The sequence below is a fragment of the Ips typographus genome, linkage group LG14 (assembly GCF_016097725.1).
Source record: "Ips typographus isolate SLU linkage group LG14, UJ_Ityp_2.0, whole genome shotgun sequence".
Taxonomy (NCBI): Eukaryota; Metazoa; Arthropoda; class Insecta; order Coleoptera; family Curculionidae; genus Ips; species Ips typographus.
Window position 1 is genome coordinate 6,765,263 of NC_138435.1, and position 18,089 is coordinate 6,783,351.

The 18,089-nt window shown below is 34.1% G+C and overlaps 1 protein-coding gene across 1 annotated transcript; it reads right to left on the bottom strand.

Moving 5' to 3' along the window:
* Positions 1–1,903: 1,903 nt before the first annotated feature.
* On the bottom strand, positions 1,904–3,426 carry LOC145737499 (uncharacterized). The gene has a single exon (XM_081992204.1). The coding sequence runs from the start codon at positions 3,424–3,426 to the stop codon at positions 2,008–2,010; it is 1,419 nt and encodes a 472-aa protein (XP_081848330.1). The 3' UTR covers positions 1,904–2,007.
* Between the last annotated feature and the right edge of the window lie 14,663 nt (positions 3,427–18,089).

The following is an 18,089-nucleotide window of genomic DNA, read 5'->3' on the forward strand; positions in this document are numbered from 1 at the left end:
AATGGCATATAGCCTCTATTCCTGTTTGTTTAATACAATTAAAAAAAAATATTTGGGTGCCTATATTAAAGTCGTTCATTAAAGTAAAAGAATTGGTAAAGCATGCATTAATAGGACTCTTTACCAACTACATTATATCGCTACGACTTTCCACCTTATACAGTGTTGGAATATTTTACCTAAAAAATGGACTAATTTTTATGTTAATTTTTGTATAGGTACTGTAAATAATAGGTAAAACGTGAAACTAAGTATTTTCTTTTTGTACTCATATTCTACAAATATCTGATACCAATATAATTGTATTATATCACGGTCAGAAAAACCAAAGGGTCGATAGCCCTTTTCATTATTAGGAAATAAATATGAGATATATACAATGGTAAATAATTTAATGGCGTATTTATTGGGTCAAAATAATCCGATTTACCACAACTTACCTCAGACGAAAAGTCAAGGGAAACAGAAATACAGGGGGTCAAAGTAATTTTTTTAAAATAGTATTTTTCAAATAACTTTCAAAAAACTTAAGTAATGGTAAATAATTTAATAGCGGCTTTCTGGGATCAAAATAATTCGATTTAGCACAACTTGCCTCAGACCAATCGTCAACGAAAATAGATATACAGGGAGTCAAAGTAATTCTACGATTTTTCGTATCCCCGACCAATTCAACGATTCGGAATATTTTTATTTAAGTTATTTCTCACTTGCAGTGAAAAATGAGCTAAATTCCATCCTCCAAGAAGATGACAAATTGCAATCATGTATGGCACCAAATAATTTAATTCCGAATATCTCGGAAACGGTTGATTCTCTAAGATCTCTCTAAGACCTACCAACTAAGTACACCTTTTCTGTTCAGAAAATATTGGATAACAGATACTCTGATGTCAGTTGTCACTTCGCTTTACCAGAAAAAAGTTAGAGCGATTTAAAAGCAAACCATTTATTGTAGATGGCGCCCTCTATAAGCTAGCACCCTCAGAAACATTGGAATACCTAATTTTAGCGAAAAACTCCAAGTGGATCGCGAGTTATTCGAAAAAGTGAATTTTAAAAAAATAACTTTGATCTCCTGTATTTCTGTTTCCGTTAACTTTTCATCTAAGGTAAGTTGTGCTAAATCGTATTATTTTGACCCAATAAATACATACCAGGTGTACAAGAGCTGCCCTGGGCATAGGAGATTAACATGGGAAAACGGATTTTTTTGCGCCTGTACGGTGGATTTGATTGAAAAATCGTATTAATGAAAGTTGTAGTACCTATCACGGACTAGTTTTCTGTATTTTTTCAGATCTGTAACTTGAGCCTTTTCGTCGTAAAACACGAACAAAAATGCGAAAATTTTAACTTTTTACCTGCACTGTATAAGCGGTTGTCGAGCAACAATGACCTGTTTACCCGTTGTCCGACAACCGCCTATACAGTGCAGGCTAAAAGTTAAAATTTTCTCATTTTTGTTCGTGTTTTACGACGAAATGGCTCAAGTTAGAGATCTGAAAAAAATACAGAAACACAACCTTCATTAATACGATTTTTCAATCAAATCAACCGTACAGGCGCAAAAAATTCAAAACCGTTTTCCCATGTTAATCTCCTATGTCCAGGGTGCTCTTGGACACCTGGTATATAATATTAATTTCTCTTGCTGTGGCTGTTGATTGTTTTGAGTTATTTTAATCGAAGCAATTGTTTTTTGAGCAAATTTTTTCCCCTTGAGAGGGGTGAAGAGAGGGGGGTTTTGTCTGATTTTTTTCACAATTTTAGTTTAGTGTCCAAAAAATTAATTTTTTGCAAAAAATGTCCTAAAAATATAGGGTTATGTCAGTGTCCTAAAAAAATAATTTTAAACGAGAGTGTTAAAAAACTATTAGGTTAGGTTAGTGGCCATAAAAACTGTCAAAAACAATTTTTAAAGGTAAAAAAAAAATAAAATATACAGAGTGAACTAAAAATTATATATACCGAGTGGCTCAAGAAACAACAGTGCGCGCGGGCGCTTTAGTTACGGATGGCGGCCATTTTCTCCCTCTTCCTGGTATGCGTGTCCACGTGCTTGATCATGTGATCCTTCCTGATAAAGCCCTTGCCGCATATCTCGCACGCGTACGGTTTCCTGCCCGTGTGACAGCACAAGTGCCTTCTCAAATCCGCTTTGTAATTAAACGTTTTTGGGCACGTATCGCACTTGTGCGGTTTATCGCCCGTGTGTTTCTTCGTATGTCGTTTGTAGGTTTCATCATCAGGAAACCCTTTACCGCACCGGGAACACTTGAACGGTTTATCACCACTATGGAAGGTGTTGTTGTGTTGAGTGAGATAACAGGGACGATTGAACACCTTATCACAGTCGTAACATTTGATTTTCCGCTCCTCCGAAGCACGAGGGGGAGAATTCTCCTTTTGTTCCTCCTCCAAATTGGTCAACAACACCTCCACCTCATTAATTCCTAAGGTGGTTAGTCCTCCAAATTCAGTTGTCAAATTGGTGGTGTAATTCTCCATTATTACAGGATGAGGGTATTCCTGAAGAGGACAGTAGTACTGTCCCATACCAGCCACGTTCGCATACCCATGTAGTTCCGCCAGAACCTGCGCAAAACTGGGCAAAGGCTGGCTCACATCCAAATCACCCGTAGTACTGCTGGTGGTAAACGTATCCTGCGTAACGTGGGAGGCCAACTCGTTTGGGTACTGCTCCGCCAAGATAGGCACCACATCCACCACGCTGTCGCTGCTCCTCGAATCCTCCTGACTATTATCCTTACTAGCCGAGGAATTCCTAGCTGGATGGTGATGGGCGCTGATGGGCATGATAGCTGGATCAGGCAGCCCACTAGATTTAACCGCTTTCTTGTGCAACGTGGTGTTGTAGTGTCTCTTTAAATGTCCGGAACTGGTGAACCACTTGTTGCACGCGGTGCAATTGTAGGTTTTCGGTCTGCGTGCTTCGTTACTCTTCCAGTTGGTACTCTTGGTGGGAGCAGGAGCTAGTGGTGGCGGTGCCGGAGCCTCATAACCACTAAAACACGCTGAAACACCCTCGCTAGAACCACCATCAACCACAAACTCCCCTTGGTAACCTGTTGGTTGATTATTCCCCAAACTAATCATCCCTTGCACGGTATGTCCCTCCTTTTCCTTCTCCCACGTTTGACTGACCATTTTCTGACTATCCAAATCCAGTATCTCACTCTGACTCACCTCCTCCTCATTCATGGGTGTTTCATAATAATACTGGGGGTCACTCAAATTGTTGTGCTCGATGAGGAGGGAAGCACTCTTGTACACCAAACCACACTTCTCGGACTGTTTGGGACTGGGTGAGGGTGTGGGTTGTGGTGGATAGTTCACACTGTACACCGGTCTGTTGTACGGATTATACCGAGCGTTCAAATGTTTACTCTGAGTCCAATCCATATTAATTTTTCCAAAGAGAAAAAACAAAAAAAATACAGTCACCCGAAAATAACGTAGCGTCCGACTCCGACCGTTGACTGACTGAAACTGAAACTTGTGCATTGGCCCACTCTTGGTGGGGGGTTGGTGGAGGTGGTGAGGTGTGGTTTTGGAAATGCGTGAGTTATATACAGGGTGATTCAGGTTATATTACACAAATTTTAACCACGTATTCTACGTCCCAAAATAATTCCAGTTTGCTCTATAAACTATATCCAGAAAATGCGACTTTTGGGAAAGAGAGGGTGTTTTTTAACAAAAAAAAAAAAGGTTGCCAATTTTACGAGCAGTTAATTCTTTAGTCCAACGTTGCAGAAAATGCATTGAAGTCAAAGGACACCATTTTGATCAATTATTATAATTTTTTAACAAATGTTTAGTTCTTTGTAGCTTACAATTAGTTTATTGCCTCGATAAGTTCGAATTTCGATTACTCGAAATCGGTGGGTCGGAAAAAAAAATTCCAAGAAACCTTTTTCCTTCAAAATTAAACATTAAACGGAAAATGGAAAAATCCATGATATTTTTATAACAAGCAGTGCCGTACTTTTTTTTTCTTAAAAATTATCAGGTGACTTATTAATACACGCGCCACTGGTGAAGATAAAACAATTTTTTAATTGGCGAATAATCAGCTTTTTTTTGTTTATGAAAACCACAAAGTTTTATTAAAATATGTATAAGAGTTTTGAAAAAAAAAATAACTTTGTGTTTTTTGTTATAAAACTTCAACACCCTGTAGTTCCTAAAAGACGCATTTCCGGGATATAGTTTATAGAACAAACTGGGATTATTTTTGGACGTAGAATACGTGGTTAAAATTTGTGTATTAAACCCTTAATAATTAATAATTAATTTAAGTGCGCACCAATGCCAACTTTTTTATTATTGAAAATAGAAAATTGTTTAAATTAACAAACCTGTGGCATTTTTTGCGTTCACTGAAACGGCGTCAGACGTTGCTAATGTCAAATAGTTAATTTCAAACGCATAATTTAATATTTATCCGTACATCCCGTATTTTAAGTCTGCTATTAAATGATAAAATACCATACGTTGATACCTTGGTTAGATCAAGTTTTATGACTTATGCTCGTAGGAAGTTTTTTATTGAGAGGTGAGATGGTTTTACTTTTGAAGCAAATTTCACCGTTAAAGAAATTAATAAATAAAAAAAAAATTTCCAAGGAATTTACAGAGCTCCTCACACTCTCCCTAACCTTCTTTCAGAAGGGGGGTGAAAGGGTTTCTAAATTACAATCAAACCTAGTACAAAAATAAAAAATTATTTGTGAATGAACTTAAAAATCCATTAGAAAAGGAAAACATTTTAAGCAAATTTCATCCTTAAAGAAATTAATTTAAAAAAACCCTACCATCATACTTCTGAATAACCTAACTTAAAGTAAAAATGCAAAAAAAACAGTATTTTTGATATGTACAAACTTAATTGGTTACTGTCAAGGTGACTGACAGGTCGACAAATAATTTGACAGGTGACAGACAAGGTCGTATTAAGGAAGTGTTTGCAAAAACTCCCCTGGTGGGCGAGTGGTCTGTTTTAATCGTGCTTTTTTTTTTCTCTTAATTTCAGTGAGTTACGGCCTAAAAATCGCGGTGTAAACACACACACCCAAACCAAAAAAAACTAAACAAAACAAATGACGCGCTTTGATGATGGCTAATACAACAAACAAAACAAAAAAAAACAAAACGTGAGGTTCAAGGTGAAAGCTAGAGACGAAATTCAATCAAGACGGCCATGGATTGCACGTTTTGGCGGCTTTGACTCCTTTGACTTAATGTTTTCTTTTTATTTGGTTTTTACGACCCTTTGAAAAGTATTTCAAGCGACGTGACTTCCCTAGAGCTGTAAACTAGACTAGACAGGGTTGTAAATTAGCGTTTTGACAGGTAATTGGGGCAAAATTGTCCGAAAAATGTCTTTGTCGGCTGGCGTGTAATAACATTTTTATATGCTCCTAAAAATGCTTTAGTGGCAAACAAAATAATGGTTTTTAAAAAACACAATTTTATTTCGGCCAAGTTACAAAATGAGCTTAATAATATGGAACTGAACTCAGACACTACGTGTCTAGTAATTTAAATAGTTAATTAATTTAATTTAATTTATTAATATATTAATTTAATTATTTTATTTTTTATTTTTAGACGGTTTTGAAATATTTTGATGCTATGCTGCTTCAGGAGCATTTGGAAGCTTCTAAACTGTTTTGGAAGCTTTTGAAATCTTTTTAGACGACTTCAAGAGCATTTAGAAGGTTTTTTAGCATCAGTTTAAAAAGCGTATTGAAGGCTCTGAACCGCTTTGACAAAAATACAACTTGGATAAATTTATATGCTGTGATATACGGTCATCGATTGAATAGCAGATAATTTTGGTTTTTGGGAGTTGAAATGTAGTAGAAGTCAAACTTCACAGTTTAGCTGACGTTTTACATTGTAGTATATGTACATAAATATGTTAGGGTCCGAATCCAATGGAATTTATTAGTTTTAGGTTTATCAGTTATTTATAGCACTTGTGGGTCGGTCAGTTGGAAACGGGGGATTAAAGGAGACAGTTTAGTTTAAAATGGTAGTCTTATTTGTCGTACATTATATACATAATTTATTTTTGTATCCTCCGCACCTACGGATTTAAAAATCAAAGTCAAGAGAAAGCATAGCAAAAGCAGCTTTTTCAACCAATTAAACAATTCAATCATAAACTACGAACAGTGCTGCAATTTACGCAAGTGCTGCCCATGTTGACTTATCATTTTGAGTTTATCACATAACATTTTTGACTGAAGCGATATTATTTCATTTGGCCACCTTGTATTTGCAGTCCAAGTTCTGCAAGACAAAACATTGTCTGGGATGTCTTCAATAGGCGCCTAACAATTTATTAGGATAGAAAGTCATAAAAGTCGCTTTTGGTTAGACTAGAAACCTTATCTGCTTTCAATAAAACTAAAACCAGGTGTCATTTCGGTTTAGCAAAGTATACCAGGGTAAAATAGAGCAATAAAACATTGCATTTATTTTTACTAGTTAAATTTACAAACTAAATGTAATGGTTTTTAAAAACCAGATTTTTTTCAGACGAGTTACAAAGTGAGCTTAATAATATAGAACTGAACTCGAGCATTTTATTTCTAACAATTTTGTAAAAAAATAGTTGCTTGACTTACTTGCACTACATGACTTAAGTATAAACATTGGGTATTCCTAATTAAAGGGTTAGGTATGCAATCTAAAACTTGCTAGGTGAACTTTTGCCAGTACATACATATAACTTAACATTTTATGGAGGCTAAAAGCCTACACAACTCACACCTGTACTTTCCGGTTTCTTTTTTTGAATGTGGTAATTGTAAAAGTTGGCTATAATACCAAATTTTTATTCAAAAACATAGAAGCCTTTGAGCCAATTATCAACATTTTATAGGCAATTTCAAAGCTTCAAAACCATTTTTACCTGGAAATGTAAAAATCAAAAACAACAATCATGAAACTCGACTAAAAGGCTTAATTTTTGGCTTTTAAGATACATTTTAAACTATACTAACTACCAACAAGAAAATGATAGCCGAAATCTGGAACATTAATAGATGATAGACCAATTACAGATTTCTGAGCCATTTTCAACATTTTGAAGGCAATTACAACGCTGAAAAACTACTTTTTTATGTGGAAATGTAAAAATCAGTGACAACAATCATGAAACTTGACTAAAACCCTTAATTTTTGGCTTTAAAGGTAGATTTTAAAGGGTATCAATAAAGAAATGTTAGTCAAAACCTTGGAAATAGACTTGATAACTTATTTGCAATTTTTATTATTTAATATCCGACAGGGCTATGGTTTCATCAATAATGACACCTATTAAGATCAATTATCTACGAAATAATGTGTAGGGCGTTATTTTTTATAATACCCTTAGACTCTTTATTTAAAGTAGATTTCCCCTACAATTTTTCTTAAAACTACCTAGATGAAACATATCCAAAAAGTTTTTTGACGCAAACAAAATTACAATAAGCATTTTTACATAGTTCCTGAAAAGTTAAGATATTAACTATTCATTTATTTAGTTTATTGCCATACATTTTCGCATGTAAAAATTTTTTATAATCAATACTTCTATCCAAGAATTAAATAAAATATAGAGTGTCCCTCTTAAAAAACAGACCACTTTACCATGCCACATTTGTCTGCGACACCCTGTACAATCCTAATTTTATAATGTGCCTACATTAGCCCCAAGATTTCATTATAATCGAATAAAAAACCAACCCGAATCTTTCCGAAGGAGTAGAAAAACATAGTGGCAGAAAATTAAAAAACTATCACGGTACTAGAAAACAAATCCGCTAGGGACAATAATCGAAAATGGCACCGAACAATACACAGACCAACACAAAGCTAACGCACTTGCCAGACATTTTCAAACATCTACTAACCCTAACTTTAATGATCAAAACTGGACCATGACTTATGGTACATCATCGTAATCAGAAAACTAGGCTCTATTACAATATGCCAAAATTCAATATGGCGCCCATAATAAAAATTAAAGTTGATGATGGTAACTAGAAAACGAAACGTCGGATATCAAAAATGATAATGCCTCGTTGTTTGGTCAAGTCATGTGAAATAAGCTTTCCATTAACGTATAAAAGTTGATTGCTTAAGTAGTATCGTTTGGCCCGCAAAGGCCGTCAACATTGACCACTTTTGTCGGTGTATCCTTTAGTTTAAGCCTCAACAACTCGTTTAATTGCACTAATTTTGGTAGAGTTTTATACGTATAGAGCTTAATAAGATTTCTAAAAATATCTCAACTTGGGTTCATAGTAGTGTAGTTTTGTTTTTGTTTATGTATGTTCCTTCTTCAAGTGAACTCTATTAATTTAACTGGTGGAAAAGTCAAACCCACAACTAATAATCTTAAAATTTTGCATATCCGATATACTGGCTCATCCGATTGTCCCTTATGCCACAGTAATCAGGTTCAGGTATCGACGTTAGTGGTCGTCCAACCAAAAAATTCCCAGGAATTAATGGCTGCATATCTTCGGGATCAGATGATAGCGGACTGATCATTACACACACATATATTGTCATAAAATTTTCATAGTCTAAATGTATAGTTCTAATAACATGCTTGAAATGAAATTTGAAGCTTTTAACCCCCGCCTCCCACAGACCACCAAAATTAGGGGCACGAGGAGGAATAAAATGCCAACTGACAACCTCATTAGCCAAATAATTTTGAAATTTAGGAGAATTTGATTTTCAAAAAGTGCTAAATTCATTATTGACACCCAAAAATGTAGTTCCGTTATCCGAATACATGCTCTGGGGTTTTCCACGACGAGAGATAAATCACTTAAGCGCAGCAATGAATGCCTCACTATCCAAACTAGTAATAAGTTATAGATGTATCGCCTTGATAGCCAAGCAAATGAAAACACACACATATGCTTTGACAAGCTTAAGTTCCCTGCTCTTACGATCCTTAAGCAAAAAATATCCAGCGTAATCATAACCAGTATGAGCAAACGGATAGTGTTGAGTTCCCCTCTCTTTTGGTAGATTACACATTAAGTACCTAGTTACTAAGTTGACGTTTACGTTTGACAAGACAATGACATTTGATTTTCCGCGTTTTTGTTTTTGACCGTTGACTTTTATTATTAGGTTTTAGCGGCTTGGTTGTTGAAAACTTTTGGTTTGCTTGTAAATGTGCCTGAGTGCATCCTTTTTTAATACAATAAACAAGTCCACAAATGCTAATAAATCGTGTCTACATTACTTTCACATTATTAACTTGGTCAATTTATTCTTATTGTGTAAAATAATAGCATGTTTTCTTGAAAATGGCAAATTTTACTTAGTAAGTCTACCACCCACTCGGAGTATGCCTTCTTGATCAAGAAACGGGTTTAAGGATAAAATGTGACTATTATTTGAGACGTTTACTTTTCATTAAGTCAAATAATTCTTTTTGAAATGATTGCTGTTGGAAAATTTTTACCAAAGTCAATAAGCTCTGATCAAGTTTATTTGTTGTGATTGCAGCTACTAATTTTTCATTTGGATGTTGTAAATTGAAAATAAATCTTTTGCATAAAGCTACCACTCTTTTTGGCTAAGAATGGAGAGGATGCCAATCCATAGGTGATAACATTCAGTTCGTAACACTTAAGAACATCTGTGGGGTCGCTACGCCAAAATATTCTTTGATATTTTCTATCAGACTTATAAATCAAAACTTGTCTGTACATTTTTGATATGTCTGCGTTTAAGACATATTTGTGAATGGTGGGTCCTACCACTTGAGTGTCATTTAATGACAAATTATTATCAGTGATACCAGATCCGTTAAAAACTACTCTTAAACGGGTTGTTAAACTATCTTCACCAATTACTGCGTGGTGGCTCACAGAATAAGCATTACCACAGCTACCATCACCTAATTCATCTAAATTTGCACTCAAAAAAGTCATATGACCTTCTCTTTCATACTCCTCCATAAAGCTATTGTACTCATTTCTTAACTTAGAACATTTTGAAAGACGATTTTCTAAAGAATAATATCTTTTTAAGGCCATATCTTTTGAATTACATAGTTGAGCATTATGTTTAAAAGGAATTCTAACTACCAACCGTCCTTGAGAATTTCTGTAGTAATTATTTTAAAAATGGGATTCTGCAAAATTATCACCAAACTTTGGTAAGATTTTCATTTACTTCATTGTCACGTGATAAGCACTTCACTTTTACAAATGGAAATATTAATGTCACCTCCTATTAGCCAGCCTAATTTGCTAAATTGCCCAATTTGCCCAATTTAATTTGATTGGTTAGCAAAATGTCATAAAAATACTTACACCACATAACATGTCAATATCTTTACTGATGTTAAAGTCAGGATCGGCTAGATTTACATGTTCCGGTATCGAAATGCAACTTGAATCAAATGATCTTATCGGCATCGCTTCAGTAATTTTCGGTAAACTAAACAATTTGCTTCTGGTTGGGAACTCCCGATCCGTGATTTTAATGTACACCTAGTTTTATATCTACCTTGCAAAAAGTTATTACTTCCAACACCCGAAACAGAATAATTAAGTTTTTTTTATGAAAACCAATTTTATTATAAAAGCTCCCAGTAATGAAATTTGATTGTGAGCCTTGATCTAGTAAAACAGTCGCCTTAAACTGTAATCCTTTATTTAGGATGAAAACAGAAGCAGTAGACAACAGCGCATATTTATTAGCCCGACATATTAACGTAGTTTGAGGCGAGACAAGGGCCGCATTCGTTTTCGCGCTCCATGGAGCGAGCAGAGCGTTTTTGACGTCACAATGACTATACAGTTTCAGCCTTACCGCTTCGTGCTTTCTTTTATTAGGATCAAATTTTAAAAATGAATTGCATTTAAATATTGAATGACTTGATTTACAGTAAAAAAAAAATTGTTATTGCTATTTGTTAGTAATGAGTACGATTTGTTCAAGTTTTGATTAAAATTTCTATTATTGTAAGTTTTATTTTGATTTTTATTGCTTTTTGTACTCACAGTTTCAAGATTCTCTAATAACTCACATTCTCTTTAACAAAATTGAGCAAGTCCTCAAAAGAGGGTAGATCAGTATTAAATTTTTTAGATTCCCAATCCTTACGAGTTGGGTGGTCAAGTTTTGTAGCCATTAAATAAACAAGTAACACTGACCACTGATCTGTGGGTTGATTTAATGCTTTTAAACCTTAAACATTTTTATGAAATAAATCAAATAAGCTGCGCAATTCAGTATGTGATTCTTTGACTACTGAAGGCGCTTCAAATAAACCAGTGACAAAATTAAAAATAATTAGTCTATTATTTTCGTATATGTGTTTTAACATGTTTAAGGCAATACTATAATTATCGTTATTTGTAGTTTTAATCGACTCTAACATTTTAAATGCATCACTTTCAAGATGTGCTTTTAAATAATAAAAGTTGTGCAATTCATCCATTGATGAGTTTTGATCAATTATTGAATAAAATGCGTCTCGAAATTCCAACTTTGAATTATTATTAATGTCTGGTAATTTTATTGAAAACCCCGTAACATGTCGCTGGGAACTATGTGATTCCGGTAGGGAGATGTTATCAATTGGCTCTATTTTATGATGATTTGACAATATCAGTAAAGCACGCGCACTTATTTCATCAAATAAATCTTCAAATTATATATATTAAATATATATATACCAGGTGTCCAAGAGCACCCTGGACATAGGAGATTAACATGGGAAAACGGTTTTGATTTTTTTGCGCCTGTACGGTTGATTTGATTGCAAAATCGTATTAATGAAAGTTGTAGTACCTATCACGGACTAGTTTTCTGTATTTTTTTCAGATCTCTAACTTGAGCCCTTTCGTCATAAAACACGAACAAAAATGAGAAAATTTAAACTTTTGGCCTGCACTTTGGGCTCAAGTTAGAGATCGGAAAAAAATACAGAAAACTAGTCCGTGATAGGTACTACAACTTTCATTAATACGATTTTTCAATCAAATCAACCGTACAGGCGCAAAAAAATCAAAACCGTTTTCCCATGTTAATCTCCTAGGTCCAGGGTGCTCTTGGACACCTGGTATATTTTATTATATATTATTATTGATATCTTTCTTGTTTGTCTTGACTAATATTATCAGCTGATAATGCCAATTCATCATTTTCGGTGTCAATTAACAATTCTATTTCGTCCTGGTACTCCCTAAACTCATCACACAATGGTTGGAGTGCGTGCTAAACGGCTATCTAATTGCATAAAAGCACTATTATCAACTTGGAGGGGATCAAACAACTCAACACATTCTTTGAAACGAGTTAAAAGTGGTTTAAAACTAGCTTTATTTTAAATTGCAAACGATTAAAATGGTCTCTAACGTCTGTCATTTTGTCTTGATTTTATAATTAAAATGTATTTATTTTTATAAGGCTTTGTCGATTTAAGTTAATGTAAGTAAGTGTTATCAAATTGAGCCAAATTCAAGACTTACTGTTCTATCTGGTAGATTTTCCTTTTTGGTCTGCTTACTGTAACCAATGGTGATCGTCGTCACATTTCAATATACCAGCCGCTGCGGGAAATCCAGGTCTCCAGGTTTTAAATTCCACCCTTCAAGGTTATCGCCGAGGCTTGACGACCTTCTAATCAAAGACTGTAATCTTCCAAAGGCGTTTCGTCTTCTTCGCCTCTAAAGACCATTTTCCTTTTTCAAGTGGACTGTATTAATTAAACTGGTGGAAAGGTCAATTCCACAACTAATAATCTTAAAATTTAATAACGGTTTTAAACCAGAAAGAAATCAACTGTTGTGCGAGTCTTCCCATTCTCTCGCAGACTGCACTTAGAAACTTAAAAACCTAAACTCATTGCGGGTGAACCTCCGCGATGTTGCCGACTTTTTAAAGAGTTAACAATGTAGTAACGAAAGATTTTTTTTTGATAAACAAAACCTCACCAATCATGTCGCTGTTTACTGAATGATGCGATATCAATGGTGCTGTTCCTAGATTTTGGGACGCCATTTGAACATTCTAGCTCATAGAGTTGAGTACAGATGTCACCAGATGTGGCACAACAGCTATTGGGTTAATAGGTTGAACGGTTTGGCCGCTAGAGGGCGTCAAAGTTGACTCATTTTTTATGTCTTTTTTGGTGCATCTTCTCTTACAATTGTCAATAACTAGGTTATTTGCAACACTTTGTATAAACTTTTGTATGTCAATGAATAGCCAACGAAATAAGCTTTCTATTGACGTATAAAAGTTGATTGGTTAGTGCTACGGTTTCCAAGTTACAGAGCGTCAAAATTTTAAAATGTATAATTCTTCGTTGTTTTCCAATGGATTTTATTTATGATTAAATTTAAATGGAAGATGTTTAAAAATTATTTATAATATAATTAGTACGAAATAGTATTTTTTTATTTGTTTACTTTTAATACTAATGCTAATAGTTCGGTAGTGGGTTAAAATTTAGGTTAGCTTAGGTGTTAGTTAGGTTAGGTACTGCAAGTGTATATTTTATTTTTATTATACATAAAATGGTAAATATCTCAGAAATGGATACAGATAGGTATAACCGGAAGTTTTGAATTTTTGTTTCTTGTTTTTAGCTTATTGATTCAGTGACATAAGAGAGAACATGATACAAATACACTAGCTTCGCATAAGCTTGCCAGTAAAAACCACAATTTCTGCAGTTAAAGAGTAAAGAATTAATGCAAAAAGAGAAAATTAAATATATGTATCTTATCGTAAATGAACACCACAATGAACACTACAAAAACAATAACTAACACAAAAAGCGATTATCAAACTTTTGAAACAACACGCAAACTGAACGCATAAAGCTAGCTAACAAAACTGATACCTGAGTTTAGCTGTTACCTTTATTTAAAGAAAGTGTAGTTTACGATTTAGCTCGTTTTATGACAGGACATTCTTTCATTCTTTTTCTTTTTTTTTTCATTCTTTTTAGTCACGTAGCTGAAATTGTTAGGATAATAAAATTATATAAGTTATTGCGTCATCTTTCGTTCTTCGGGCCTCACCATGGTTATTTCGGTTATTTGAGAAGACCGAAATTTAGACATAGTTGAGCAATTCGAAGTTCAATGAAATGTTGCTTCTTCCTCTACAACATTGCAAAATTATATTTTTTAGATCCGACGTATTGGTTTTTGGTTTCCACCGTCACTTTTATTTGTCTAATGGGTGTCATAATCTATTTTTAACAATTTTAATTCAACTTGTTTTCTGATTACAGTGCTGTTTCAGAAATTATGTTTTTACAACGAGTGCCTTCAACACAATATCTCAGCAATGCTTCTTTAGGTCAAATTACCCTAGTCAACATAATATAATTCCATTTTGCAACAGAATGATCATGTGACACGGAGTGCGCTAATACCAGTTTCGACGCTGGGGACTGCTTTGTGATCTAATGAAAGCCTTTGACTACGTATTATCTAATATTCTTGCTTTACAGTTAAAACATTTCAAATTCTCTTCAGGGAGCGTCAATTTGATACGTTCTTATTTGACTGACCGGTCACAGCTCGTGAGCTTTGATTGGCAACAATTGATTAGGCTAATTCCACAAGTTTATTGATAGCCATAGTCGTAGATTATTCATTTCGAAATCCAAACTGACATTCAGAGAAAAGCTTGTGAATTTCAATAAATTTGCTGATTCTGTTACTAAGTACCTTTTCAAGCAGTTTAGACAATGGCATACAGCCTCTATTTCTGTTTGTTTAATACAATTAAGAAAAAATGTTTGGGTGCCTACATATATTAAAGTAAAAGAATTGATAAATCATGCATAATAGGACTCTTGACCAACTACACTATCTCGCTACGCCTTTCCCCCTTATACACTGGTGGAACATTTTACCAAAAAAAGGACTAATTTTTAAGTTAATTTTTGTATAGGTACTGTAAATAATAGCTAGAACGTAAAACTAAGTATTTTCTTTTACCCATATTATACAAATATCTGATACTAATATAATTGTATTATATCACGGTTAGAAAAACCAAATGGTCGATAGCCCTTTTCATTATTAGGAAATAAATAAGAGATATATAGATATACAGGGTGTTACAAATTCGAGGCATTAGCATTGCTATCTCAGAAACTATAGCTGATAGAGCTTTAGTTAAATAGAGAGAAAGTTGCACATTTTATTGCTTAATAATTTGGTAAAAAAATACGTATATATTTATATAAAATTATACCAGGTGTCCAAGATCACCCTGGACATAGGAGATTAACATGGGAAAACGGTTTTGATTTTTTTGCCCCTGTACCGTTCATTTAATGGAAAAACGCTTTAGATAAAAGTTGTAGAGCACATTTTCGGCTATCAACTTGTAATTTTTTCAATACTGTAGATTCGACCATTAAGACGCAAAACAGCTTTAAAATTCGGAAATTTTAAATCTCGCGCCAAGCGGTCGTTAAGGAAAACTTATATCCGGCCGTGCTACCAACGTTTCAAAATTATAACAAATCTCCGTCAGTCATTATGTAATCAAAACAATTCACAACAAGTTTATTTAGTAATAATGTTGAGTTACTACCCACATAATGCAAAGAAAATAAAAATAAATCGTGATAAAAATATTTTATTAGTAGCCACAGGCCACAGCCCAAAAATCTGGTGAGTTGCATTTATAAATTTATAACCTCATTCAATGTGTCTACTCAACTTATTTACTTTGTAGCAAAGTTCTTTAAGAAAACACTGGTTTTGCTCGCAAATATTTAATGAGGACGACCGAATCACCTATCTCAAGCCTCTTCATAACACCACACGATTTAAAGTGATGAAAACAGTGGACAATGAAGCCAGATCTTTGAAGATAAGTTTCCTACTGTACAGGGACAACAATAAAGGGGCCAAATATTTCCTTCAAAAGTGATGTGATTTAGCTTCGTCTATCGTCCATGAAGTTGTTCCAAATAAAACTTTGTATACTGAATGTTTGTGTTAATTATTTATTCACAGTTCAAGGTACAGTATACATTTTCTTCAAGTGAAAAGCTTAGGTACAATAGGTAGCAAAGAAAACTGGTCTTACCACATAAACAGTGATTATTCCACATATTGAGTGTGAGTGGGTAAACTTTTCACCATACAAGCTATGCTAAAAACAACTTTGTCTTACTAACCTAATGTTTGTTTGAATAATAGTGGAGTTCCAAATTAGCAAACGTAGGTGAAATTTAGTGATTGAAAGTCTCTAAAAAGATACAACTTGCTTCTAATTCAATACACCATTTCACAGGACATAATTACCTTTACCAATCAAATGTGAACTCGAGTTATACATTACTTGCAACTATACTATTTTTGATAGGTAGACATTTTACAAGTATCCTTGTAGGTGAATGATGTTCAAGTTAACTATTAAAGCTAATTAAATATCAGTACTTACCTTAACCTGTAGAACTAGGGAAAAAACAATGATAATCAGTTATAAAAAAATGCCTTTTTATTAACATGATGCAATATAAAACCACTTAAACACTATGGTGTGTTGACAACACTACAAAACAGAAGGATACAATAAAACTAGCAATCACGTAGATAACTAAATCGCATCACTTTTGAAGGAAGTATTTGCCCTCTTTTGTGGTCCCTGTATAGGAAAGCAACTTATCTTTGCTATGGATCTGGCAGGTTTCATTGTCCACTGTTTTCATCACTTTAAATCGTTTGATGTGTTATGAAGAGGCTTGAGATAGGTGATTCGGTCGTCCTCATTAAATATTTGCAAGCAAAACCAGCGTTTCCTTAAAGAACTTAGCTACAAAATAATTAAGTTGGGTAGAGACATTGAATGAGGTTATAAATGCAACTTACCAGATTTTTGGGCTGTGGCTACTAATAAAGTATCTTTATCACAATTTATTTGTATTTTCTTTGCAATATGTGGGTATTAACTCAAAATTATTACTAAAGAAACTAGTTTTGAATGTTTTGATTAGATAATGACAGACGGCGTTTATTTTGTTATGATTTTGAAAGGTTGGTAGCACGGCCGGATATGAATTTTTTTTAACGACCGCTTGGCGCGAGATTTAAAATTTCCGAATTTTAAAGCTGTTTATATTATTTAAAATTATATCAAAAACCGAAAAAGTCTAATTTATATTTTATTTTTTTACCACTTTATTATTGATTATAGAGTAGCTCTCAAACAAATTGGGGCGCGTTTAGAAGTAATCTGAATCGCCTCATTTCTTTGGACGTGCCACTAAAAAGTAAAATAGACATAGAAGACGCTGTATTAAATTTAACACAAAATATACAAACAGCCTCATGGTCTGCAACAAAATTAATGGTAAAATCCCAACAACAATTAGAGACAAGCTTGCAGAAAAAAGAAAACTAAGGAAGCAATGGCAATATAACAGAACAGAAATCAATAAAAGAAAATTAAATAGAGCTACCAAGGAACTCAAAAATCTTATTCAGGAAAACCGGAACCAGGAATTCCAGAAGTATTTAGAAAATCTGACACCAACAGAAGCTACAGAATATTCACTCTGGAAAGCAACTAAAAGGTTAAAAAGACCACAACAACACAATACTCCTTTAAAAAACGACAACAATACATGGGCGCGAAGTGATAAAGATAAAGCCGAGACTTATGCAAAACATTTAAAAAATGTTTTTACACCACATCCTTCTCAACTATCTCCTAACGAAGAGAAAGATATAACTGACCTTCTAAATGGTCCCTGTGCAGCCGAACATGTGCGTCATCGGAAGTTCAAGATCGCTGACATAAAGCAAACAATTATGAACAAAATTAATACACAGAAAGCACCTGGTTTTGACCTAATATCTGGAAAAGTTTGAGTTGCCCGAAAATTGTTTTAAACTAATAACTTATATATTTAATGCCATATTGCCACTCAATCACGTTCCTTCCGCCTGGAAAGTTGCCCAAATCATCATGATTCCTAAACCAGGGAAAAAGCCTGAGGAAGTTTCGTCATACAGGCCCATAAGTTTACTAACGATGCTTTCTAA